The 26,257-nt window shown below is 46.3% G+C and overlaps 1 protein-coding gene across 1 annotated transcript; it reads left to right on the top strand.

Annotated features, from left to right (window-relative positions):
- The first annotated feature begins 17,937 nt into the window (after positions 1-17,937).
- On the top strand, positions 17,938-20,933 carry LOC100438068 (PRAME family member 17). Its single transcript, XM_024238427.2, has 3 exons — positions 17,938-18,250; positions 18,647-19,225; positions 20,249-20,933. Exons 1-3 carry the CDS (start codon positions 17,964-17,966, stop codon positions 20,805-20,807), a joined length of 1,425 nt encoding a protein of 474 aa, XP_024094195.2. The 5' UTR covers positions 17,938-17,963; the 3' UTR covers positions 20,808-20,933.
- The last annotated feature ends 5,324 nt before the right edge of the window (positions 20,934-26,257 follow it).

Genomic DNA, 26,257 nt, shown 5'->3' with positions numbered 1-26,257 from the left:
AACAGCCTACAATCTCAGTTCCCACAATGAACTTGGCTGGGAGAGACTAAAGGGATTTTTTTAATTAGACACCATTATGTTCACTTTCAAAACAGTAATAAGGGGCCACACACGGAGGCTCACAGCTATAATTCCAACACTTTGGCAAGCCAAGGCAGAACAATCACTTAAGCCCAGGAGTTGCTGACCAGCCTGAGCTACGTAGTGAGACCCTGTCTCTCCAAAAAAATACAAAAAATAGACGGATGTGATGGTGCACACCTGTAGTCCCAGCTGCTCTGCAGGCTGAGGTGGAAGGATGGCTTGTGTCTGGGAAGCAGAAGTTACAGTGATCTGAGACTGTGCCACTGTACCCCCAGCCTGGGCAGAAGAGCAAGACTGTCTTAATAAAATAAATAAATAAATAAAATATTACCCACTTTGGAATGGAGTCTAGAGAAACAAATGGATCCCACATTCAGAACAAAGACTCCATTCTTGAAAATGGAGTATGATACCAGTCATGTTGGCTCATGCCTGTAATCCCAAGACTTTAGAAGGCCCAGTGGGAGGTTTGCTTGAATCTAGGTGTCCCAGACCAGCCTAGGTAACAAACCAAGACCCCATCACTATAAAAAAAAATAGTAATAGGCCCAGCATGGTGGCTCACACTGGTAATCTCAGCACTTTGTGAGACTGAGGTGGGCAGATCACCTGAGTTTGGGAGTTTAAGACCAACCTGGCCAACATAATGAAACCCCATCTCTATTAAAGATACAAAAATTAGCCAGATATGGGGGCACACACCCGTAGTCCTAGCTACTTGGGAGGCTGAAGCAGGAGAATCACTTGAACCCGGGAAGCAGAAGTTGCAGCGAGCCAAGATCACGCCTCTGCACTCGAACCTGGGCAACAGAGTGAGACTCCATCTCAAAAAAAAAAGAATAAAACAAAAACAGAACATAAACAAAAAAATCAGCCAGTTATACTGGTGCATCCCTGAATTCCAGCTATTCAGAAGGCTAGAACTTCTGAGTAGGGAGGATTGCTTGAGCCCAGAAGGCAGGGGTTGCAGTGAGTCGAGATCACAACACTGCATTCCACCATGAATGACCGAGCAAGACACTGTCTCAAAGAAAAAAAAAAAAAGACTTCGGTCAATTGCGTTATTTTTTAACTGATTGATTCAGAACTTTGAAGCTGGGCACCATGGCTCATGCCTATAATCCCAGCACTTTGGGAGGCCTAGGTGGGCAGATCATGAGGTCAAGTGTTCGAGACCAGCCTGGCCAACATGATGAAACCCTGTCTCTACTAAAAATACAAAAATTAGCTGGGCATGGTGGCAGGCACTGTAATCCCAGCTACTCAGGAGGCTGAGGCAGAAGAATCGCCTGAACCCAGGAGGTGGAAGTTGCAGTGAGCCGAGCCTGCATCATTGCACTCCAGCCTGGGTGACAGGGCAAGACTCCATCTCAGAAAAAAAAAAAAAAAAAAAAAAAAACCTTTGAAATGACAAAAACTACAACACAAATAAAATATTTGGAGTGAAGAGATAAAACTGCATTAGAGAAAAAATTAAAGCCTACATCTGTTCATTTGAAAAACAGGCATGAAAATTCTCTCTGCCACCTTGGCCTTCATGTCACCATCTCTACTGGCTGACTGTGGGTCATAGGGGTGCCCTTGTGAAGGTCCTTGACTTACCAGATCTGGACTCACTTTGCAGTCTGCTCAGACCTCTTGAAGAACCAAGCAATAACTCCAGGCACCACAGCTTGGGGCTTCTTCTGTGGATGTTCACAAGCTTTCTTGGACCTTTCTTTTTTTTTTTTTTTTTTTTTTGAGGCAGAGTTTCGCTCTTGTTGCCCAGTTTGGAGTGCAATGGCGTGATCTCGGCTCTCCACAACCTCCACCTCCTGGGTTCAAGATTCTTCTATCTCAGCCTCCAAAGTAGCTGGAATTACAGGCATGTGCCACCACACCTAGACGGCACCCAGCACCTTTCTTGGACCTTCCTAATCCCACCTCCCTTATCAGCTTCCAGATTCCTATTAGAAAGTGATGCCTGATTGGATTTCTGAACTCCACCCAGTTAAGCCTGATTGAAGTTTTGGCTTTCTGCAGAATAATGGATTGAATCAGATATCCAGTCATGAAATTGAAAGCACTGTAATTGGGGTGGAAGTCAAGAACTCATTTTGATGATTTTCATGTGACCAAAGAACTCGAAACCATAATATTTTCCGGTTTTGCTTTTCTGTCTAATCTCAGGAATAGGTTGAACACTTCCCCGTCTTCCACTCAGGACTAGGAAGGTCACATATTACTATCACTCCATCTCTGTTTGTGGAGGGCATTAATGAGTGAATTCTTGACTTCCACTAACAAACACTGATGGAATTTACCAGTATGTGACCTTCTTTGTCCTGAATGTGAGACAGGGAACTCTCACTCTGTTCCTGACATTAGACAGAACAACAAAACCTAAAAAGACTAATGTTGGGGAAATCTTTGGCCCCATCAAAATTATCAAAATGGGCCAGGTACGGTAGCTCATGCCTGTAATCCCAGCACTTTGGGAGGCCCAGGTGGGTGGATCACGAAGTCAGGAGATTGAGACCATCCTGGCCAACATGGTGAAACCCTGTCTCTACTAAAAATACAAAAATTAGCCTGGTGTGGTGGCGGGTGCCTGTAGTCCCAGCTACTCAGGAGGCTGAGGCAGGAGAATCACTTGAACCCAGGAGGCAGAGGTTGCAGTGAGCCAAGATCGTGCCACTGCACTGCAGCCTAGGTGACAGAGAGAGACTCTGCCTCAAAAAGCAAAACAAAACAAAACTATAAAAGGTTTCAGCCAGGCACAGTAGCTCACACCTATAATCCCAGCACTTTGGGAGGCCAAGGTGGGTGGATCACGAGGTCAGGAGATCGAGATCATCCTGGCTAACAGTGAAACCCTGTCTCCACTAAAAATACAAAAAATTAGCCAGGCATAGTGGCGGGTGCCTGTAGTCCCAGCTACTCCAGAGGCTGAGGCAGGAAAATGGCATGAACCTGGGAGGCGGAGCTTGCAGTGAGACAAGATCGTGCCACTGCACTCCAGCCTGGGTGACAGAGCAAGACTCCATCTCAAGATAAATAAATAAATAAATAAAAATAAAATGTTTCAGAGTTCAAACTTTATAAGCCAGGTGTGGTGGCTCACACCTGTAATCCTAGCACTTTGAGAGGACAAGGTGGGCAGATCACGAGGTCAGCACTTTGAGACCAGCCTGGCCAATATGGTGAAACACCATCTCTACTAAAAATATAATAATTAGCTGGGCATGGTGGCCCAAACCTCTAGTCACAGCTACTCAGGAGTCTGAGGAAGAAGAATCACTTGAACCTAGGAGGTGGAGGTTGCAATGAGCCAAGATCATGCCACTGCACTACAACCTGGGACAGAGGGAGACTCCATCTCAAAAAAAAAAAAAAAATCAGCGAAGCATTGTGGCACACACCTATGGTCCCAGCTACTCTGGAGGCTGAAATGGGAAGATCCATTTTTTGATCCCCACGATGCAGAGGTTGCAGTGAGCCGGGATCAATCCACTGCCCTCTGGGCTGGGCAACAGAGCCTGTATCAAAAACAAAAACAAACAAAACAAAAAACAACTTCATGAAGGCAGTTGTTTTATCCCTACAAAATCGAATTTAAATGTTCGTGTATATATTGGTCATTTGGGATTTAAGTTACCCATATGAGCAAATCGTATGTTCATTCGTGTGGAAGAGAGGTACCACTAAGGGTGTGATTGCTCTCAAGACTTTGTTCCAGGTTTCTCTGGAGGAAATCAGGGAAAAATTACCAAGAGAAGTAAGGGTGGTGGCTGGGCTGGTCTGGGTTGAGATTAGTGTTCCAATGGGACCTTGAGATTGAACCAAGGCATGGTCAACATGTTGGGTTTTTGTGGGGATGCAGGGAGAATCTTTTCAACATTGGCCAATGCCACCTTAATTGTGATCCTTATGGCCAAGGGGCCAAGGAGCCAAGGCAGATGCTTTCAAAACCACTTATGTAATACTCATTTTCCCTTTCAAAACCCTTGTCTTCCTTGACCTCCCTGAGTAGTCTCACACCTATTCCGATTGCTTTGCTCATTTTATAAGAAAAAAATCCTTTTTTACAGAGTCTCTTTCTCTGTCCATTAAGTACACCATATTTTTGTTGACACACAGATGAGTAACCCAGTTTTAGGGTGAGAAAGGGTCAAAGGATCCCATTCCCCACCAGTTGGGGTTTATGTGATGGTCATGGTTATTCTTCATCATAGCTGCATCTGCACATTGCCAGTGAAAACCTGCAGATCGGCCAGCCTTGGTGGCTCACACTTGTAATCCCAACACTTTAGGAGGCCGAGGCAGGTGAATCACCTAAGGCCAGGAGTTCAAGACCAGCCTAGCCAACATGGTGAAACCCCATCTCTACTAAAATATATATATATATATATATATATATATATATATATAAATTAGCCAGGTGTGTTGGGGCATGCCTGTAATCCCAGCTGCTTGGGAGGCTGAGGCAGGAGAATTGCTTGAACCAGGGAGGCAGACATTGCAGTGAGCCAAGACTGCACCATTGCACTCCAGCCTGGGTGACAGAGTGAGACTCCATCTCAAAAAACAAAAACAAAAACAAAAACAAAGACCTGCAAATCACAGTTGGTGGGCTTCCAAACCAACCATCTGGGGAAGGACTTAGGATTCATGGCTTATATCCTGTCCCTGAGTAAATCATCTGATCATGAGCTTCTCAAACTCTTCAAGTACTGATGAAGGCTTCACCTTCTGACATTGAGAAGGACACTGATTTGATTTTGATCATGAAGTTTGACTGTCTTGCACATCAAGCATTTTAGACTGTTCATTGTCAAACTTGGCCAATGATTGTAACCTCTGTGTTGTACCCATCACTGAAGAATGACAACTCAGCTATGAGGAGTCCCACTGCCTTCTACACTCTCTCATGAAAGCATTCCAACTTATAACAGACTTTGGAACACACCCACTTTGTTGCCATATGTTCCTGGGTCAATTCTCACATTCTGCTTCCAATAAACTTTTATCAAATTATTTCTCCCTCAACAGCCTTAATTTCCATTGACACCAGATTGTGTGATTGTGGTTTAAATTGGGATAGAGGAGATGGCATGGTGGTTAACACCAGTAATCCCAGCATTTGGAAAGCCAAAGTGGGCAGACTGTTGAGTCCAGGAGTTCAAGACCTGCCTGGGCAATGTGGCAAAACCTCCTCTCTACAAAAAATACAAAAATTAGCTGGGCATGGTGGCATGCACCTGTACTCTCAGTGACTTGGGGGCCTGAGGTGGAAGGATCACTTGAGCCCAGGAGGCAGAGGTTGCAGTGAGCTGAGATCTGCCACTGCACTCCAGCCTGGGTGACACAGTGAGAACCTGTCTTATAAATAAATAAGTAAATAAGGCTGGGTGCAGCAGCTCATGCCTGTAATCCCAGGACTTTGGGAGGCTGAGGTGAGTGGATCACCTGAGGTCGGGAGTTCAAGACCAGCCTGACCAACATGGAGAAACCCCCTCTCTACTAAAAATACAAAATTAGCCAGGCATGGTGGCACATGCCTGTAATCCCAGCTACTAGGGAGGCTGAGGCAGGAGAGTAGCTTGAACCGGGGAGGCAGAGGTTGTGGTGAGCTGAGATCGCACCAATGCACTCCAGCCTGGGCAACAAGAGCAAAACTCCATCTCATAAAAATAAAATAAAATAAATACATAAATAAATGTACGAAGAAAAAGTATTTTAATGAATTAGATGAAGTAGCCATTGCATGCTATCTCCATTAAAGGATAAGTAGGTTCCTCTACAAAATGCCCTGATTATTGATACATCTAATAAACCAAACTATTGGCCGGGTGCAGTGGCTCACACCTGTAATCCCAACACTTTGGGAGGCCAAGGTGGGTGGATCACTAGGGCTCACGATGTTCAGTCCAGCCTGGCCAACATGGCAAAACCTCGTCTCTACTAAAAACACAAAAAATTAGCCAGGTGTGGTGGAGAGCACCTGTAATCCTAGCTACCTGGAGGCTGAGGCAGGAGAACTGCTTGAACCCGGGAGGCAGAGTTTCCAGTGAGCCAAGATCACGCCATTGCTCTCCAGCCTGGGTGACAGAGTGAGACTCTGTCTCAAAAAAACAAAAACAACACAAACAAACAAAAGAAGCTATTGTTTATTTCATATAGTAGAACTGTAGAGACAATCCCTTTGCCTCTCATGTTTCCATTAAACCAATGTCTAGTTTTTTAGTTTTTTGTTTTTTGGGTTTTTTATTGAGATGGAGTCTTGCTGTGTTACCCAGGCTGGAGTGCAATGGCACGATCTCGGCTCACTGCAACCTCTGTCTCCCAGGTTCCAGCGATTCTCCTGCCTCAGCCTCCCAAGTAGCTGGAATAACAGGCACTCGCCATAATGCCCGGCTGATTTTTTTGTATTTTTTGTAGAGACGGGGTTTCATCACGTTGGCCAGGCTTGTCTTGAACTCCTGACCTCAGGTGATCTGCCTGCCTCGGCCTCCCAAAGTGCTGGGAAAACAGACGTGAGCCACTGCGCCCAGCCACCAATGTCTGGTTTTAGTAAGATGTTGATTACGTAGTAGAGGGTAACATGATCATGCTCATGTATTGTTTTGTTTTGCTTTGCTTTGTTTTGTTGTTTTGTTTTGTTTTGCTTTGATTTAGACAGAGTCTAAATGTAGTGTTGCCATCTCAGCTCACTGCAACCTCTACCTCCTGGGTTCAAGCTATGTTCCTGGCTCAGCCTCCCAAGTAGCTGGGATTACAAGGGCCTGCCACCACACCCAGCTAATTTTTCTTGCTCTTTTAGTAGAGATGGGGTTTCACCACATTGAACAGGCTGGTCTTGAACTCCTGACCTCAAGTGATCTGCCCTCTTCAGCCCACCAAAATGCTGGGATTACAGGCATGAACTACTACCCCTGACTGTTGTTTTGTTTGTTTTTGTTTTTGTTTTGTTTTGTTTTGTTTTGTTTTTTGAGATAAGGCCTTCTTCACTCTGTTGCCCAGGCTAGAGTTCAGTGGCATGATCATAGCTCATAGCAGCCTTGAACTCCTGGACTCAAGTGATCGTTCTACTGCAGCCTCCTAAGTAGTGGTCATGTTCTAATTTTATATCAATTTCCCTTACACGTTGGCTTCCAATCTCCATAATGTGTGTCAAACCAAAGAGTCGGATTACAGAGGGAGTCTGGAACACTGCCTAGTTCAACCCTGTTGCACTAAGGTTTTCTATGCACAGATATAAATTTCCAGGCCTTGCTTGGTGGCTCATACCTGCAATCCCAGCACTTTTGGAGGCCGAGTCAGGCAGATTGCTTGAGCCCAGAGGCCAGGAGTTAGTGACCAGCCAGGGCAGCATGGTGAAGCCCTGTCCCTACAAAAAATAAAAAAAAAAAACTTAGCCAGGTGTGGCGGCACATGCCTGTAACCCTAGCTATTTAGGAGGTGGATTAGGAGGATTGATTGAGCCTGGCAGGTCAAGACTGCAATAAGCCGTGATCGTGCCACTTCACTGCAGCCTGGGTTGCAAAACAAGACCCTGTCTCAAAAAAGAAAAACAAAAATAAAGATTAAAAAAATGTATACATAGCCAGCAATTGATTTGCTTAGTGAAAGAAGCTAAACTTTGAACAGTAGAACTTACAGAATGTTCAGTTAGAGGCCAGGCACAGTGGCTTACACCTGTAATGCCAGCACTTTGGAAGGCCAAGATCGGAGGATCACTTAAGGTAAGGAGTTCGACGCCAGCCTGGCCAACATGGCGAAACCCCGTCTCTACTAAAAATACAAAAATTAGCCTGGCATGTTGGCATAAACCAGTAGTTACAGCTACTTGGGAGGCTGAGGCAGGAGAATCACTTGAACCTGGGAGGCAGAGGTTGCAGTGAGCAGAGATCGTGCCACTGCACTCCAGTCTGGTGACAGAGGGAGACTGAATCTCCAAAATTAAAAAAAAAAAAAAGTCATTGGTAAAACTTTTGGTTCGCTGGGCGCAGTGGCTCACACCTGTAATCCCAGCACTTTGGGAGGCCAAGGCGGGAGGATCATGAGGTCAGGAGATCAAGACCATCCTGGTTAACATAGTGAAACTCCATCTCTACTAAAAATAGAAAAAAATAAGCCAGGCGTGGTCGCAGGTGCCTGTAGTCCCAGCTACGCAGGAGGCTGAGGCGGGAGAATGGTGTGAACCCAGGAGGCGGAGCTTGCAGTGAGCTGAGATCACGCCACTGTACTCCAGCCTGGGTGACAGAGAGAGACTCTGCCCTCAAAAAAAAAAAAAAAAAACTTTTGGTTAGTGTAATCTAGTCTTCCCTGTAGACGTAGCTAATTTTATTTTATTTTTATTATTTTTTTTGAGACAGAGTCTTCTCTGTCACCCAGGCTGGAATACAATGGTGCAATCTCAGCTCACTGCAACCTCTGCCTCCTGAGTTCAAGTGATTCTCCTGCCTCAGCCTCCCTAGTAGCTGGGAATACAGGCATGCACCACCATGCCCAGCTACTTTTTGTATCTTTAGAAGAGAAGTGGTCTCACCATGTTGGCCAGGCTGGTCTCGAACTCTTGACAAGTGATCCACCTGCCTTGGCCTCCCAAAGTGCTGGGATTACAGATGTAAGCCACCATGTCCAGCCTGATTTAGCTAATTTTAGTTACAAGATAGCATTTGTTCATTCAACCTTTGTAGAAGGCTGAGAAAAACAAGGGCAATGGTAGTGCCATTAAATTTGTAAAATCTTCTTTAAGCATTTGATAACCTGTCCAGTAAAGTGTGTTCCTGAGACAGGATTGTTCCCTTGACCTTGACCTTCTTCATGAGCAGGAACTAGAGTGGCTTGTTTCACTCTGGCTGCAGTCTGTGGATGGCTGAGTGTTAACAGCTCAGCGTAGGGTCAGAGTGACAGCTTCCTGTGCCTGCTCTTTTTGACACCCAAGTTCTTATTCGGTGTAAAGGAAGAACCAGGTCACATTAACTATTTAAAGAGTAGCATAAGTGAAGGATTTTATTGGGTGATAAATGTGGCTCTCAGTGGAAAGGGGAGTTAGAAAGGGGATGGTGCTGCCAGGCACAGTGGCTCAAGCCTGTAATCCCAGCAGTTTGGGAGGCTGAGGCAGGTGAATCACCTGAGGTCAGGAGTTCGAGTCCATCCTGGCCAACATGGTGAAACCCCCATCTCAACTAAAAATACAAAAAAATTGGCTGGGCATGGTGGCGAGTGACTGTAATCCCAGCTACTTGGGAGGCTGAGGCAGGAGAATCTCTTGAGCCCAGGAGGCAGAGCTTGCAGTGAGCTGAGATCACGCCACTGCACTCCAGCCTGGGAAACAGAGTGAGACTCCGTCTCAAAAAAAAAAAAAAAGAAAGGTGATGGTGCAGCAAGAAGGCGATCTTCCCCTGAAGCCACACCATCTGAAGTTAGCTACATCTCTCTGTAGGCTTTAATGCTCATCCACTTGTATTCCAGTGCTCAGCATCTTGCATCCCCAACCACTTGCAGCAGCCGCTTGTGTTGCTCTGCCATCTGGTCTTTTTATGGGCCCAGGATAGGGTGTGGGGAAGGCCAAAAGGGCAATCATTTGGGCAGAAAAATTGGGTTAGCTGTTTTCACTTAGGGCCGAGGTTCCAGGCTTGAGGGTGGGTTTAGTTGGGAGCCCAGTTGTTCTGAATCATTTCCTTATTGCTGGCCAACAAGGTAAAACCCTGTCTCTACCAAAAATTAGCTGGGTGTGGTGGGGGATGCCTGTACTTCCAGCTACTTGGGAGGCTGAGGCAGGAGATTCCTTGAACCCGGGAGGCAGAGGTTGCAGTGAGCTGAGACTGTGCCACTGCACTCCAGCCTGGTGACAGAGCAACACTCCGTATCCAAAAAAAAAAACAAAGAATGGGCACACAGATGCCTTAACAGTTGGCAACTGAGGGACTTTTCCTCCTGGGTCATTATTCATCCATTCCAATTATGGAAAAATTCCTGCTTTCTAGAGCATTAAGGAGAATCACCAAGAGGATATCAAGACAGGTGGTGATAAAGCCTTTTGGGTATACTTGTTCTCACTATTGGATTTATGCAAATAGAGATATGATGAAGACATTTTTTGGCCACTTTAGGACAGATTACAATAGAGACCACAAAAAACGCTGTGAGACACAGAAGTCTCTAAATTCCTTACCTTAAGTGGTTTAAGGGAAATGTTTTTGTTTATAGCTAATTGCTACAAGTCTAACTAAAACCAAGGTTGCAGTAGCTCAATGCGTAGAACTTATATATAAGTCAATTTTTGTAACCTTGCTTTTTGGCTTTGGTTTGAGGCTTATGTTGCCTAAAAGGTTTTAAGGGTTGATGCATGCCTGCCCACCACCATGCTCATCTGGCCTAGGATGCTTTAATTGGCTGTAAGCCTTTTGGCTCTGAATCTCACTCTCCATAGGAGTCCCACCTACGTGCTGGGTGGACCGAGGCAGGTAGCTCCGCCACCCTGTCATCCACATGAGACAAATTAAAACTTTGGCCATTGATGCTGCTTCTGGCATATCCTGGTGAACAGGGGGAGAAATGAGAAATAACAGTGAATTTCTAAGCCCCCTAACTGAAGAAACAGACTCCCTGTTGGTTAAGAGGGACCCCCAGTTATCCTTGAAAACTGAGTTCTCAAGGAGAACGAGATGGTGGGTGGCGGAGTCCACATGCTTCACTATACCCCTTCCCTTGCTAACCACCATTAGCCTTTCTTCCTTAAGGGTGAAACAGAAACCAGCTCTTTAAGAATCTACCACTCATAGCAACCAACTGCCTGATGCTGCTCCTCCCGTCAGAGTGGCCATCCGACACTTGGCTACTCTTTTTTTTTTTTTTGACATGGAGTCTCCTTCTGTCACCCAGGCTGGAGTGCAGTGGTGCCATCTCGGCTTACCGCAACCTGTTTCCCAGGTTCAAGCAATTCTGCTGCCTCAGCCTCCCAAGTAGCTGGGATTATAGGCATTGGCCACCATGCCCAGCCGATTTTTGTATTTTTAGTAGGGACAGGGTTTCAACATGTTGGCCAGGCTGGTCTTGAACTCCTGATATCAGGTGATCCACCCACTTGGATCAGGTGCTGGAATTCCAGCTGTGAGCCACCTTGCCTGGCCATGGCCACCTTTTATGAAAAATAAAGCTCTCCCTTCCAAACTTAAAATAAATAAGTAGTAAAATAAATGATACATACCAACAGAACACTGTATATAATAAATACACACATGTAATATGTATGCAGTCAAAAAATATAATAGTAATGTTGACAAAAAGAGTCAAACTCTGTAATAGATGTGAAGAGATTTACTCTGAGCCACATATGAATGACCATGGCCCATGGCACAGCCCTCAAGAGGTCTGGAGAGGCCGGGTGCGGTGGCTCATGCCTGTAATCCCAGCAATTTGGGAGGCCAAGGCGGGCGGATCATGAGGTCAGGAGATCGAGACCATCCTAGCTAAAATGGTGAAACCCCGTCTCTACTAAAAATACAAAAAAAAAACTTAGGTGGGTGTGGTGGTGGGTGCCTGTAGTCCCAGCTACTCGGGAGGCTGAGACAGGAGAATGGCATGAACCCGGGAGGCGGAGCTTACAGCGAGCCGAGATCGTGCCACTGCCCTCCAGCCTGGGTGACAGAGCAAGACTCCATCTCAAAAAAAAAAAAGAGGTCTGGAGAACATGTGCCCAAGGATGTTGGGGCGCAGCTTGATTTTATAGTTTAGGGGGACATGAGACATCAATTAAATACATCTAAGAAATACATGGCCAGTCCCCTGGGCCCTGTGGCTCACGCTTGTAATCCCAGCACTTTCAGAGGCTGAGGTGGGTGGATCTTTTGAGGTCAGGAGTTCAAGACCAGCCTGGCCAACATGCTGAAACCCCATCTCTACTGAAAATACAAAAATCAGCCTAGCATTGTGCTACACGCCTTTAATCCCAGCTACTCAGGAGGCTGAGGCAGAAGAATTGCTTGAATCTGGGAGGTGGAGTTTGCAGTGAGCTGAGATTGCACCACTGCACTCCAGCCTGGGCGACAGAGTGAGACTCCATCTGAAAAATAAAAGAAAGTAAGAAAAAAGAAATACATGGCCGTGTGCATAGTGGCTCACGCCTGTAATCCCAGCACTTTGGGAGGCGGAGGTGGGTGGATCACCTGAGGTCAGGAGTTAGAGACCAGCCTGGCCAATATGGTGAAACCCCGTCTAATTTTTGTAAAAATACAAAAATTAGCCAGGCGTGATGGTGTGCCTGTATTCCCAGCTACTTGGGAGGCTGAGACAGGAGAATTACTTGAACCCAGGAGACAGGGGTCACAGTAAGCCAAGAGCACACCACCGCATTTCAGCCTGGGCGAGAGTGAGAATGCATGTGAAAGAAAGAAAGGTTGGGGGGGGGGGCGGAGAGAGAGAAGAAAAGAAAAGAATAGAATTACATTGGTTTGGCTCAGAAAGGAGAGAAAACTGAAGGGTGGGGGGCTTCCAGGCTATAGGTAAATTTAAACATTTTCTGGTTGACAATTGGTTGAGTTTGTCTAAAGACCCTGGATCCATAGAAAGGAAATGGTCAGGGTGAAATAAAAGATTGTGGAGACCAAGGTTCTTTTGAAGTATTATAGTGGCCACCCTTAGAGACAACAGATGACAAATGTTTACTATTCAGACCCTTAAAAGGTGCCAGACAGTTCATCTCTTCAGGATTGGGAGGGCCTGCAAGAAAAAGATCTAGCTGTGTTAATAGAGATTCTTTACAGATGCAGATTTTCCTCCATAAAGGACAGCTTTGCAGGGCCATTTCAAGATATGGCAAAGAAACATGCCTTGGGACAAAATATCTTGACTTTCTCCTCTGTCACAGGATGTTATGCCAGAGTCAGATTGGAAAGTAAGTTGCCATATACAGGGCTAAAAAAAACTCATCTGATGAGAATTTATGATTTCGGGGCATGACTCTGTAGACTCCTTAGGAATTTGGGCAAGATAAAAAATTCAGTTCTTAGTCCTCAGTAAAATGAAGGCATATGTACGTTCCACCCACCTTAGGGCCACCTGTCTCTCCACTCTTCTCCTTCCAATCCCACCCATCTATGTGTCTTCCAACAATTTATAAAAATGACCAAAGGGACAATGAAAATGGTTTTAACATTTGAATATCAACCAAACATGCATGACTGGGTCAGGCGCAGTGGTTCACGCCTGCACTCCCAACAACTTTGGGAGGCCGAGGTGGGCAGATCACCAGAGATCACAAGTTCAAGACCAGCCTGGGGAACATGGGAAACCCTGTCTCTAGTAAAAATACAAAAATTAGCCAGGCATGGTGGTGCACTTTTGTAATCCCAGCCACTCAGGAGGCTGAGGCAGAAGAATCGCTTGAACTCGGGAGATGGAGGTTGCAGTGAGCTGAGATCACACCACTGCACTCCAGCCGGGACCACAGAGTAGACTCTGTCTCCCAAAAATAAAAATAAAAAATGCACAATTAGTTGAACATTTGAATTCAACCAATGTATTTAAACAAATAAATAGAATAAAAGCACCAGAAAATGATCATCTTAATTGATGCAGGAAAAACATTTGAAAAAATTCAATGACTCATTCAAGATTTTAAAAATATTCTCAGCAAAATAAGAAAATAATTCCTCAATATGAATTGCTCAATGGGATTACAGGCACACACCACCCACCTTATCAGTCAGTCCCTTAGTAAATTCCATCAGTGTTTGTTAGGATTAGGGTGGAAGTCAAGAATTCATTTGTTAATGACCTCCACAGCGAATGAGTTGTGCTAATATGTGACCTTCCTATTTTTGAGTTTGAGAGAGGGAAAGGTTCAATCTGCTCCTGAGATTAGACAGAAAAACAAAACCTGAAAGCTTTATGGTTCAGAGATCTTTGGCTGGATCAACGTTATCAAAATGAATTCCTGACTTGCATCCTAATCCCAACACTTTCAGTTTCATGATTAGGATATCCAAGGGATTGAATGGACACCTGAATTCACAGGCTTAACTGGGTGGATCTTCAGAAATCCAATCAGGCATCACCCTCTGATGGGAAGCTGGTGGTTGAAAAGGGGAGGTGTGATGAGAAAGGTTCAAGAAAGCTTGTGAGCACCCCCAGAAGAGACGCAGAGCTGTGGTGCCTGGAGTTAGCGCTTGGTTCTCCACGAGATCCGAGTACACGGCAAAGTGAGTCCAGATCTGGTAAGTCAGGGACCTCCACAAAGGGCACTCCTATGACCCACAGTCAGACAGTCCAGATGATGACAGGCAGGTCAAGACAACACAGAGAATTCTCCTGCCTGTTTTTCAAATGAACAGATGTAGGCTTTGATTTTTCCTCTAATACAGCTTTATCTACACTCCAAATATGTATACACATATATATTTTTTTGTTTGTTTGTTTGTTTTTGTTTTGAGACAGAGTCTCATTCTGTTGCCTGGGCTGGAGTGCACTGGCATGATCTCAGCTCATTGCAACTTCCACCTCCCAAGTTCAAGCGATTCTCCTGCCTCAGCCTCCCAAGTAGCTGGGACTACAGGCGCCCACCACCACACCTGGCTAATTGTTTTTGTATTTTTAGAGAGACAGGGTTTCACCATGTTGGCCAGGCTGGTCTTGAACTCCTGACCTCGTGGTTCACCCACCTCAGCCTCCCAAAGTGCTGAGATTACAGACATGAACCACCATGCCCAGCCACTCTCCAAATATTTTATTTCTGTTTTAGTTTATGCCATCTCAAAGTTCTCTTTTATTTTTTTGAGACAGACTCTTGCTCTGTCACCCAGGCTGGAGTGCAGTGGCACGACCTGGTTCACTGCAACCTCCGCCACCTGGATCAGGTGATTCTCCTGTCTCAGCCCCCCTACTCTCTGCAATTACAGGCACCCACCACTATGCCTGACTAAATTTTGTATTTTTTTTTCCCATGTTGCTTCAGGGCTCGATAAGCTTCTTCTTTTCTTTTTTTTTTTTTTTTTTTTTTGAGATGGAGAGTCACTCTGTTGCCCTGGCTGCAGGGCAATGGCACAATCTCGGCTCACTGCAACCTCCACCTCCCAGGTTCAAGCAATTCTCCTGCCTCAGCATCCCGAGTACTGGGATTACAAGCACCTGCCACCACACCTGGCTAATTTTTATATTTTTAGTAGAGATTGGGTTTCACCATGTTGGCCAGGCTTGTCTCAAACTCTTGACTTTGTGATCAGGCCGCCTCGGCCTCCCAAAGTGCTAGGATTATAGGTGTGAGCTACTCTGCCTAGCCCTAATTTTGTATTTTTAGTAGAGGTAAGTTTTCGCCAAGTTGGCCAGGCTGGTCTTGAACTCCTGACCTCTAAAGTGATCAACCTGCCTTGGCCTCCCAAAGTGCTGGAATAACAGGCATGAGCTACTGGGCCCTGCCACATTTCAAAGTTCTTTTTTTTTTTCTCCAAGAAGGAGTCTCACTCTGTCACCCATGCTGGAGTGCAGTGTCACGATCTAAGCTCACTGCAACCTCTGCCTCCCAGCTTCAAGCAATTCTCCTGCCTCAGCCTCCCAAGTAGCTGGGATTACAAGGCACCTGCCACCATGCGCAGCTAATTTTTGTATTTTTAGTAGAGATGAGATTTTGCCATGCTGGCTACACTGCTCTCAAACTCCTCACCTCACTGTAACCTCTGCCCCCCAGGCTCAACTGATCCTCCCTCCTTAGCCTTCCAAGTAGCTGAGACTCCCATGATGCCTCACACCTGTAATTCCAGCAACCTTGAAAGGCCAAGGCAGCCAGATCACGTGAGGCCAACTCCATCTCTACTTAAAATGCAAACATTAGCCAGGAATGGTGGTGCACACCTGGGTGACCCACCAAGACTTTGCCTTAAAAAGGAAAAAAAATTTATTTGTGCTTTGTTTTATGTCATTTCAAAATTCTTAACCAAAGAATTAAAAAAGAATCCAATTGGGCCAGGGACAGTGGCTCATGCCTATAATCCCAGCACTTTGGGAGACCAAGGTGGGTGCATCACCTGAGGTCAAGAATTTGAGACCAGCCTGACCAACACAGTGAAACCCCTTCTCTACTAAAAATACAAAAATTAACTGGGCATGGTGGCACATGCCTGTAATCCAAGCTACTCAGGAGGCTGAGGCAGGTGAATTGCTTCAGCCCAGGAGGTGGAGGTTGCAGTGAGTCGAGATCACGCCATCGCACTACAGCCTGGGCAATAGACTCTGTCTCAATAAAAAAAAAAAAAAAAGAATCCAATTAATTAATATCTCATTCCTTGACATTTAAAGTTTGTAGATTGTGTGCCCTTAATTTACAGTTTACAGAGTTAAAGTCTCACTCTGTCACCCAGCTATACTGCAGTGGTGTGATCATTGCCTCACTGCAACCTCTGTCTCCTGTATTCAAGGGATCTTCTCACCTCAGCCTTCCCAGTAGCTGGGACTACAGACCCACACCATGAGGCCTGGCTAATTGTATTTTTAGTAGAGATGGGGTTGTACCATATTGCCCAGGCTGGTCTGGAACTCCTGGGCTCCATGTGATCTGCCAGCCCTTAGCCTCCCAAAGTGCTGGGATTACAGGCAAGAGTCACCCCACCCAGGAATGCTATTGTGATTTTGAAAGATAGGCTTTGTTTTTTACTAAAATTATCAAGATATTCCTTCCACCATGTTCTATTAAATTTTTTTATAATGATGGGGTCTCGCTTTGTTAGCCAGGCTGGTCTGGAACACCTGGACTCAAGCAAACCCCCCACCTTGTCTCCTAAAGTCTTGGGATTACAGGCATGAGCCACCATGTCTGGCCCCATACACTATTTTCGAGGGTAGAGTCTTTGTTTTGAATGTAGGATCCATTTCTTCCCCTAGACTCAATCCCAAAGTGTGTTATTATTATTGTTGTTCTTATTATTATTATTATTATTATTATTATTATTATTTGAGACAGGGTATTTCTCTGTTGCCCAGGCTGGAGTGTGGTGGCAAAATCTCAGATAACTGAAACCACTGCTTCCCAGGCTCAAGCCATCCTCCCACCTCCATCTGCAGAGTAGCTGAGACTATAGGCATGTGCCACAATGCTCAGATAATTATTTTATATTCTAGTAGAGTCTAGTAAATGTGGGCTATCACTATGTTGCCCTGGCTGGTCTAGAACTCCTGGGTTCAAGTGATTGTTCTGCCTTGGCTTCCCAAAGTGTTAGGATTACAGCTGTAAGCCGCCATGCTTGGCTTCTCTTTACTTTTTTTTTTTTTTTTGAGGTAGTCTCACTCTGCCACCCAGGCTGAAGTGCAGTGGCTAGATTTTGGCTCACTGCAAACTCTGGCCCTTGGGTTAAGAGATTCTCCTGCCTCAGCTTCCCAAGTAGCTGGGATTACAGGCATGGACCACCACACCCGGCTAATATTTTGTATTAGTAGAGATGGTATTTCACCATGTTGGCTGGGCTGCTCTCGAACTCCCGACCTCATGATCCGCCCACCTCAGGCTCCCAAAATACTGGGATTACAGACATGAACCACCGTGCCCGGCCAAGAAGACATTTTTTTCCTCAAAAAAGTGGAGATCTGAGCTTCAAAGATCCTTGCTAACACTTCCCAGTGCTATCAGTTTGGTGGAACAGTGGCTAATAATTCATGGACCCTATAGGAGTGATCTTGCCTGCTCTTTAGAGGTTGGGACACATTCTTCTTGGTACCAGAAGGGCAGAACTATGCCTCTGTGGCCACTTATTGCAGATGGAATTGGAGTAAACTGAGGGCTCTTTCACACATGCTAGAGAAATGACTTTGGCCCTAGGAGAAGTGCGGGTTGATGGGGAATGGCCCGAGAAACTTGCCTTTTCACTGGATTGTCCTCTAGAGCTTTTCCTTGCAGATTTGTCAGAATGAGCCTCCAGTCCCCATCCAGACTCCTGCAGCTGGCAGGGCAGAGCCTGCTGAGGAACCAGTTCTTGACCATTTTCACCCTGGACGAGCTGCCCAGGGAAGTCTTCCCTCTGATGTTCATGGAGGCCTTCAGCATGAGACACTGTGAGGCCCTGAAGCTGATGGTGCAGGCCTGGCCCTTCGTACGCCTCCCTCTGGGATCCCTGATGAAGACACCTCATCTGGAGACCTTGCAAGCTGTGCTGAAGGGACTTGATACACTGCTGGCCCAGAAGCTTCGCCCTAGGTGAGGTGACTCAGGTGGCCTAGTGGGAAGGGTCCAGGCATCCAGGGAAGGGACAGTGGGCTCAGGAGGAGTGGTGGGGTTGGGGAGCTAGGGTGGCTCAGAGGCTTCTGATGGTGCCCATGAGAGGCCTTGACCATTGCCCAGATCCTCTGGGAAAGGACTGCTCAACATACAGGGTCCACTGAGGAAACAAGAACCTGCTTTCTCCCAGTGGATGGTAAAGGTTCTAGAAGTGAGAACCAGGCAGAACCCAAGGGGGAGCAGGATGGAGAAAAGACAGAAGGAGGAGCATTGAGGACAGGAGCAGCTGACTGATGTCCTGGATGTGGAGTGAAAGTTCAGGTCAAGGGTGGGTCCTTGCCTACATTCTGAGCTTTTCCCCTATGTTACTCACAGGAGGTGGAAACTTCAAGTGCTGGATTTGCGGGATGTTGATGAGAATTTCTGGACCATATGGTCTGGAGCCAGGGCCCTCTCCTGCTCCCCAGAGGCCATGAGTAAGAGGCAGACAGTGGAGGACTGTCCAAGGATGGGAGAGCGCCAGCCCTTAAAGGTGTTCATAGACCTCTGCCTAAAGGAAAGTATGCTGGATGAATGCCTGAGCTACCTCTGTGGGTGGATCCACTACAGAAGAGGTCTAGTGCACCTGTGTTGTAATAAGTTGCAGAATTACTCAATGCCCACTTCAAGTTTCCGAAATTTATTGAAAAGGGTATACCCAGACAGTATCCAGGAGTTGGAAGTTAAGAGAAAGTGCTCTCTGAATAAAACAGGAAAGTTTGCCCCTTACTTGAGCCAGATGAGCAATCTTCGCAAACTCTTTTTAGCCTTCGGTTATGACGATGAGTTATATGTAAGCGGCCAACAGCAGTTCGTTCCTGACTTGGACTCTTCATTCCTCTGCCTGTACTACCCTCAGATGCTTTATATAAGAAAGATCAGTAATATCAAAGAGCACCTGGAGCACCTGCTCAGGTAAGAAATGATGGTGAGCTTTCTCTGCAGACCACACCACAGACTTTTTTTCTTTTTCACAGTAAATGCTAGTGGGCATCTACTCTGTGCCAGCCACTGATGATGTCACAGGGAATGGGACACTAGTATGCCAATGCCTTATGCTGTTCAGTGCTCTATATCCTGAAGTGGGTATCACAAGACCACTCAAATAAGGGCAGAGGGATGGCCTGGGGTAGATGCTACACAGAGAGATTTGTAGGGAGCTAGTTAGTCAGGGGTTCAGATCTAGGGAGGGTGCATTTGTGAATTCCTTTTAAGGAAAAGTGTTTGAAGTTAATATGATGAAACTTACTCTTCATATAGAGGAGCATATGAAAGAAGGGAAAGTGCATCAAACCTGTGCATTTCACAGTAGAAGCTCTGTCCTCACAGCTTAGTAAATACCAATGATCCTGTCTCTAATTCCCTGTCTGTAAAACGTCCTTTTGAACCCCAGGAAAAGTAGTTGACATGGGAAAAGCGTGCTTCTTGGATGGAGGTGAGGGAGTAGGCAGGAGAGTGGTATAAAGTGATAGGTGGTTTGCAGACATGGGCATGTCAGGGAACCTTTGCAGGCAGGTGGCCCTAGCTGATGTCCCTAGACCTTGCTCAGTTGAGTTCTTTGTGCACATCTCCCACTGGGCTCCTCTGGCCCAGAGCTGAGGTTGACTGCTGAAAGATGAAGTAAAGAGGCTTTAAAGATTTTGTGGCCTTGAACCAATCACACAAGTGAGGCTGAAAGGACTGAGCCTAAAATGGAGCTGCCCCTGAATGATCTGAACCTTCATCAGGCAGCACCTTGCATGCAGACCATCATCTGATGACAGGAACAAACTTGTGTTTGGGTGAAACAGGCTTCCCCATTGCAGTTACTATAACACCTGTGTTGTAGTAAGGTGCAGAATTACTCAATACCCACTTCAAGTTTACCATTGAGATTTTTTCCCAACCCCCTCCTCTAACTGGCACCATTGTCTATAACTAACTTCTTGCTCTCCCCAGGTGCCTCAAGAACCCCTTGGGGGCCTTTATATTCTGTCATGCCTACCTAGCTGATCGGGACATGGAGTGTCTGTCTCAGTACCCAAGCCTCAGTCAGCTAAAGGAGCTGCATCTGATTCATATCCTAATGTGGACCACCAATCCTGAGCCCCTTAGAGCTCTGCTAGAGAAAGTTGCTGCTACTCTCGAGATCCTCACGTTAAAGGACTGTCAGATCCAGGACTCCCAACTCAGGGTCCTCCTGCCTGCCCTGAGCCACTGCTCCCAGCTCACCACCTTCTACTTTCACGGAAATGAGACCTCCACGAATGCTCTGAAAGACCTACTGCGTCACACAGGCGGGCTGAGCAAGTTAGGCCTGGAGTTGTACCCTGCCCCTCTGGAGTGTCTTGACAACAGGGGTCATGTCAATTGGGAGATCCTTGCCCCAATTCGGGCTGAGCTGATGCGTACACTCAGGGAAGTCAGGCAGCCCAAGAGGATCTTTTTTGGTCCCGTCCCCTGCCCTTCCTGTGGCTCATGGCCATCTGAGAAAGTGGACTTCCATCTTTGCTCTTAGGGAAGGCCTGGTTAGTGGGATGGATACGCTTTCTTCTGGACCCTTGGGCACTAAAATCTAGGACACAGGTGCTTTTTTTTTTTTTTTTTTTTTTTTTTGATGGAGTCTCGCTGTGTCCCTCAGGCTAAAGTGCAGTGGCAAAATCTCAGCTCACTGCAACCTCCACCTCCCAGGTTCAAGTGATTCTCCTGCCTCAGCCTCCCTATTAGCTGGTGTTACTGACATGTGCCACAACACCCAGCTAATTTTTGTTTTTTTTTTTGAGACAGAGTCTCGCTCTGTCACCCAGGCTGGAGTGCAGTGGCACGATTTCAGCTCACTGCAACCTCCGCCTCCCGGGTTCACGCCATTCTCCTGCCTCAGCCTCCCGAGTAGCTGGGACTACAGGTGCCTGACACCACACCCAGCTAATTTTTGGTATTTTTAGTAGAGTCAGAGTTTCACGGTGTTAGCCAGGATGGTCTCGATCTCCTGACCTTGTGATCCACCCACCTCAGCCTCCCAAAGTGTAATTTTTGTATTTTTAGTAGAGACAGGGTTTCACAATGTTGGAGGATGCTGGCCTCGAACACCTGACCTCAAGTGATCTAACCACCTTGGCCATCCACAGTGCTGGGTTTACAGACATGAGCAGCTGGGCCCAGTCAGGTGCATCTTAAAGGAAGCACACAGCCATGTGTTTCAGGCACGTGCTGACTGTGGTTGGAAAAACAAAGGTGACTCAGCTGGGGGCAGGACTGGGTGAAAATGCTGACTTGGCATCGATGAGGCCTTCAGGGACCTGTTTCCTAGACTCAGAAATGGAACCTGAAGTTCTAGAGTGATGCAGGAGTTACCCTCTCAAGGATGGTTATTTAAAAATGTCAAAAATAAATGGAACTTGAATGGAAACTTTCTGGTGTCTTCCATGATTGATCAATCTTTTAGCTATTTATACATCAGAAATCTCTAGTTACTGATGAGAGGTACTAAGTTGTCTGTGACTGAGGTTCAGCTGCAGCAAATCAAGGCATCAAAACTGAAATGTGATCATTTTGATTAATTCTCACCAATTTTTTACTTCCCTTCAGTCATCTGTTTCTTCCTTGCTTTTTCCCATGCCTGTTCACTGGGTTCATTCACAAAGGATGCACACTTGCAGCCTGGAACATTCTGTGTGGGCAGTGATGATGAGCCACTGAAATCTACCCTCTTCTTAGGGGCCCTCACTGCTCCCCAGATACTGAGACCCTGCTCACTCCTAATGGGCAGATCCAGTGGAATCCATTTCTGATCTTTGGCCATGCCAGGAAATGGCTTCACTGCACCAGGGGCTGCCCCCTGACCTTGAAGGGAATAGCTACAGTGTGTATTGCAGGATCAAGCCTTGCCTGTCCTCAAGGTGGCTGGTGGGTTTCACTGAATTAAAGTAGTTCTGTCCAATTTCCCTTTTAGAAAAATGCATATTACATATTCTAAATATTTCTAGTCCACATTAATAGAAAAATACATCTTTTGGAAAGCTAATTCATACCAATGAGATATCTTCCTATAACATCTCCCTTCTCTCCTTATCAAGAAACACAAGAGACCAGGGCACTGACCTGTAGGCAGCATTCCCGCACTGCCTTGAGAATCTCTTTGGAATTTGCCCCATGTGGGCCAGGAAGCTCTGTGATGGTTCACTGAGGTGAACCTGGGCTCACTGTGTTGACCCGGTTGATCTCAAACTCCTAGACTCAAGTGTTCCTCCTGTCTTGGCCTCCCAAAGTGCTGGAATTATAGGCATGAGCCACCATGCCTAGTCTTACTATTTTTCTAATTTTAAAATTATTGTAGATATATAAATCTCGTGCATACTTACAGGATACATCTGATGTTCTTTTTTGTGTGTGTGTGTGTGATGGAGTCTCCCTCTGTCACCCAGGCTGGAGTACAATGGCACAATCTTGGCTCACTGCAACCTCTGCCTTTTGGGTTCAAGAAATTCTCCTGCCTCAGCTTCCTGAGTAGCTGGGACTACAGGAGCCCATCACCATACCGGGCTAACTTTTGTATTTTAAGTGGAGACGGGGTTTCACCAGGTTGTCCAGGCTGGTCTTGAACTCCTGGCCTCAGGTAATCCACCCGCCTCAGCCTCCCAAAGTGCTGGGTTTATAGACATAAGCCACAGCACCTGGCCTGATATTCTGATACAAGTGTAAAATGAGTAATGTTCAAATCAGGGTAACTCAGGTTTTCACCATCTCAAGAATTTATCATTTCTTTGTGTTAGCAACATTCCAATTCCATTGTTTTAATTATGTAGAAATTTACTATGAACTATTGTCAACATGAATTGCCCTATGGTGCTACTGAACTCTAGATCTTACTCCTACCTAACTGCAGCTTTGTACCCATTAACCATCCCCTTCTTTTTTTTTTTTTTTTTTTTGAGATGGAGTCTTGCTCTGTCACCCAGGCTGGAGTGCAGTAGTGCGATCTCAGCTCACTGCAAGCTCTGCCTCCTGGGTTCATGCCATTCTTCTGCCTCAGCCTCCGAGTAGCTGGGACTACAGGTGCATGCCACCACATCCGGCTAATTTTTTTGTATTTTTAGTAGAGACGTGATTTCACCATATTAGCCAGGATGGTCTCAATCTTCTGACCTCGTGATCCCCCCGTCTTGGCCTCCCAAAGTGCTGGGATTACAGGCATGAGCCTCCGCGCCCTTCTTACTCTTTGTTTCCCATTATCCTTCCTAGCTTCTGATAACCATCATTCTACTTTCCATTTTTAAGTTTCATGTTTTTTAGTTCCTAAATATGAGTGAAAACATGCCATGTTTGTCTTTCTGTATCTGGCTTACTTCACTTAACAAATCGCCCTCCAGTTCCATCCATGTTGTTGCAGATGACAGGATTTCATTCATGTTTATGGCTGAATGATATTCTATTGTGTATATTTACCACATTTTCTTGATCCATTTATCTGTTGATTGACACTTAGGTTGATTCCATATTTTGGCTATTGCGGATAATGCTGCAAAAAATATGGGAGTGCAGGCCAGGTGCAGTGGCTCATGCCTGTAATCCCAGAACTTTGGGAGGCCAAGGCAGGTGGATCACTTGAGGTCAGGAGTTAGAGACCAGCCTGACCAACATGGTGAATCTCCATGTCTACTAAAAATACAAAATTAACTGGGCATAGTGGCACACGCCTGTAATCCCAGCTCCTTGGGTGGCTGAGGCAGAAGAATCACTTGAACCCAGAAGGCAGAGGTTGCAGTGAGCTGAGATCACACCACTGTACTCCAGCCTGTGCAACAAGAGTAAAAACTCAGTCTCACAAAAATAAAAAGAAACAAAGAAAAAGAAAAATAATATGGAATTGCAGATATCTCTTGGATATATTTCTTTTTTCTTTTGTATACATACTCAGCAGTGGGATTTATGGTTTATATAGTAATTCAATTTTTTTTTTAATTTAGCAGAGTTTATTTGAGGCAAGAACAATTCATGAATGGGACAGCACTGAGAACCAGAAGAGAGGTTCAGAGAACTCTGCCCAGCAGTGTAAGCAGTAAGCTGTTTTGTGTTCGTTTTTTGTTTGTTTGTTTGTTTGTTTTTTTATTAAGTATTTATTGATGATTCTTGGGTGTTTCTTGGAGAAGGGGATATGGCAGGGTCATAGGATAATAGTGGAGAGAAGGTCAGCAGATAAACACATGAACAAAGGTCTCTGGTTTTCCTAGGCAGAGGTCCCTGCGGCCTTCTGCAGTGTTTGTGCCCCTGGGTACTTGAGATTAGGGAGTGGTGATGACTCTTAGAGAGCATGCTGCCTTCAAGCATCTGCTTAACAAAGCACATCTTGCACCGCCCTTAATCCATTTAACCCTGAGTTGACACAGCACATGTTTCAGAGAGCACGGGGCTGGGGGAAAGGCCATAGATCAACAGCATTCCAAGGCAGAAGAATTTCTCCTCCCAGACAGGGTGGCCTGGCAGAGGCACTCCTCACTTTCCAGACGCGGCGGCCGGGCAGAGGCGCTCCTCACTTCCCAGATGGGGCGGCCGGGCAGAGGCGCTCCTCACTTCCTCCCAGACGGGGTGGCGGCTGGGCAGAGGCGCTCCTCACCTCCCAGACCAGGCGACCGGGCAGAGGCGGTCCTCACATCCCAGACGATGGGCGGCCAGGCGTAGACGCTCCTCACTTCCCATGCGGGATGGCGGCCAGGCAGAGGCGCTCCTCACTTCCCAGATGGACGGGGCACCGGGCAGAGGGGCTCCTCATATCCCAGACGATGGGCGGCCAGGCAGTGACACACCTCACTTCCTATATGGGATGGTGGCGGGGCAGAGGCTGTAATATTAGCACTTTAGGAGGCCGAGGCAGGCGGCTGGGAGGTGGAGGTTGTAGCGAGCCGAGATCATGCCACTGCACTCCAGCCTGGGCAACATTGAGCACTGAGTGAGCGAGACTCCGTCTGCAATCCCAGCACCTTGGGAGGCCGAGGGGGGCAGATCACTTGAGGCCAGGAGCTGGAGACCAGCCTGGTCAACACGGCGAATCCCCGTGTCCACCAAAAATACAAAAACCATTCAGGCCTGGCGGCGCGCGCCTGCAATCCCAGGCACTCGGCAGGCCAAGGCAGGAGAATCACAGGAGCCCGAGGCAGGGAGGTTGCAGCGAGCCGAGATCACGGCAGTACAGTCCAGCTTCGGCAACAGAGGGAGACCGAAAAAAGAAGGAGAGGGAGACCGAAGAAAGGGAGAAAGGGAGAGGGAGACAGGGAGAGAGGGAGAGAGGGAGAGGGAGAGGGAAATTCTATTTTTATTTTTTGGAGGAAATTTCATACTGTTTTTCATAGTAGCTGTACTAATTTACATAACTACCAACATAATTTACATAACTACGGTGTACCAAGGTCCCCATTTCTCCATATCCTCCTTAGCATTATTTTCTGTTGGTTTTTTATTTTTATTTTTTCAGAGACAGGGTCTTGCAATGTTGCCCAGGTTGGTTTTGAACTTCTGGCCTCAAGTGATCCTCCCACCTCAGACTCAAAGTGCTGGGATTACAGATGTGAGTTACTGCACCTGATCTACTGAGTAAACTAGAATCCTCACAGGAGGCTATGACTCTGGGTTACCTGATTTATATCAGTTGACACACATGTATTAGGACCTGAGAAAGCCTAAAAATGAATGACTACATCATTCCCTCAAAAGCTACTTCTAGGGATGACCCAAAAGATGCAGCAATCCCCACTGCCTTCCCCTGAAAGATTGACTGGTCCATTGTTATTTTTTTTTTTTTTTTTTCTGAGACAGGATCTCCCTCTGTCACCCAGGCTGTAGTGCAGTGGTGTGATCATAATCCACCACAACCTCAACTTCCTAGGCTCAAGCAATCCTCCCACCTCAGCCTCCTGAGTAGCTGAGACCACAGATGCACACCACCACAACTGGCTAATTTTTTTTATTTTTATA

This window comes from Pongo abelii, chromosome 1 (assembly GCF_028885655.2).
Source record: "Pongo abelii isolate AG06213 chromosome 1, NHGRI_mPonAbe1-v2.0_pri, whole genome shotgun sequence".
Taxonomy (NCBI): domain Eukaryota; kingdom Metazoa; phylum Chordata; class Mammalia; order Primates; family Hominidae; genus Pongo; species Pongo abelii.
This window is presented reverse-complemented; position numbering and strand designations above follow the sequence as displayed.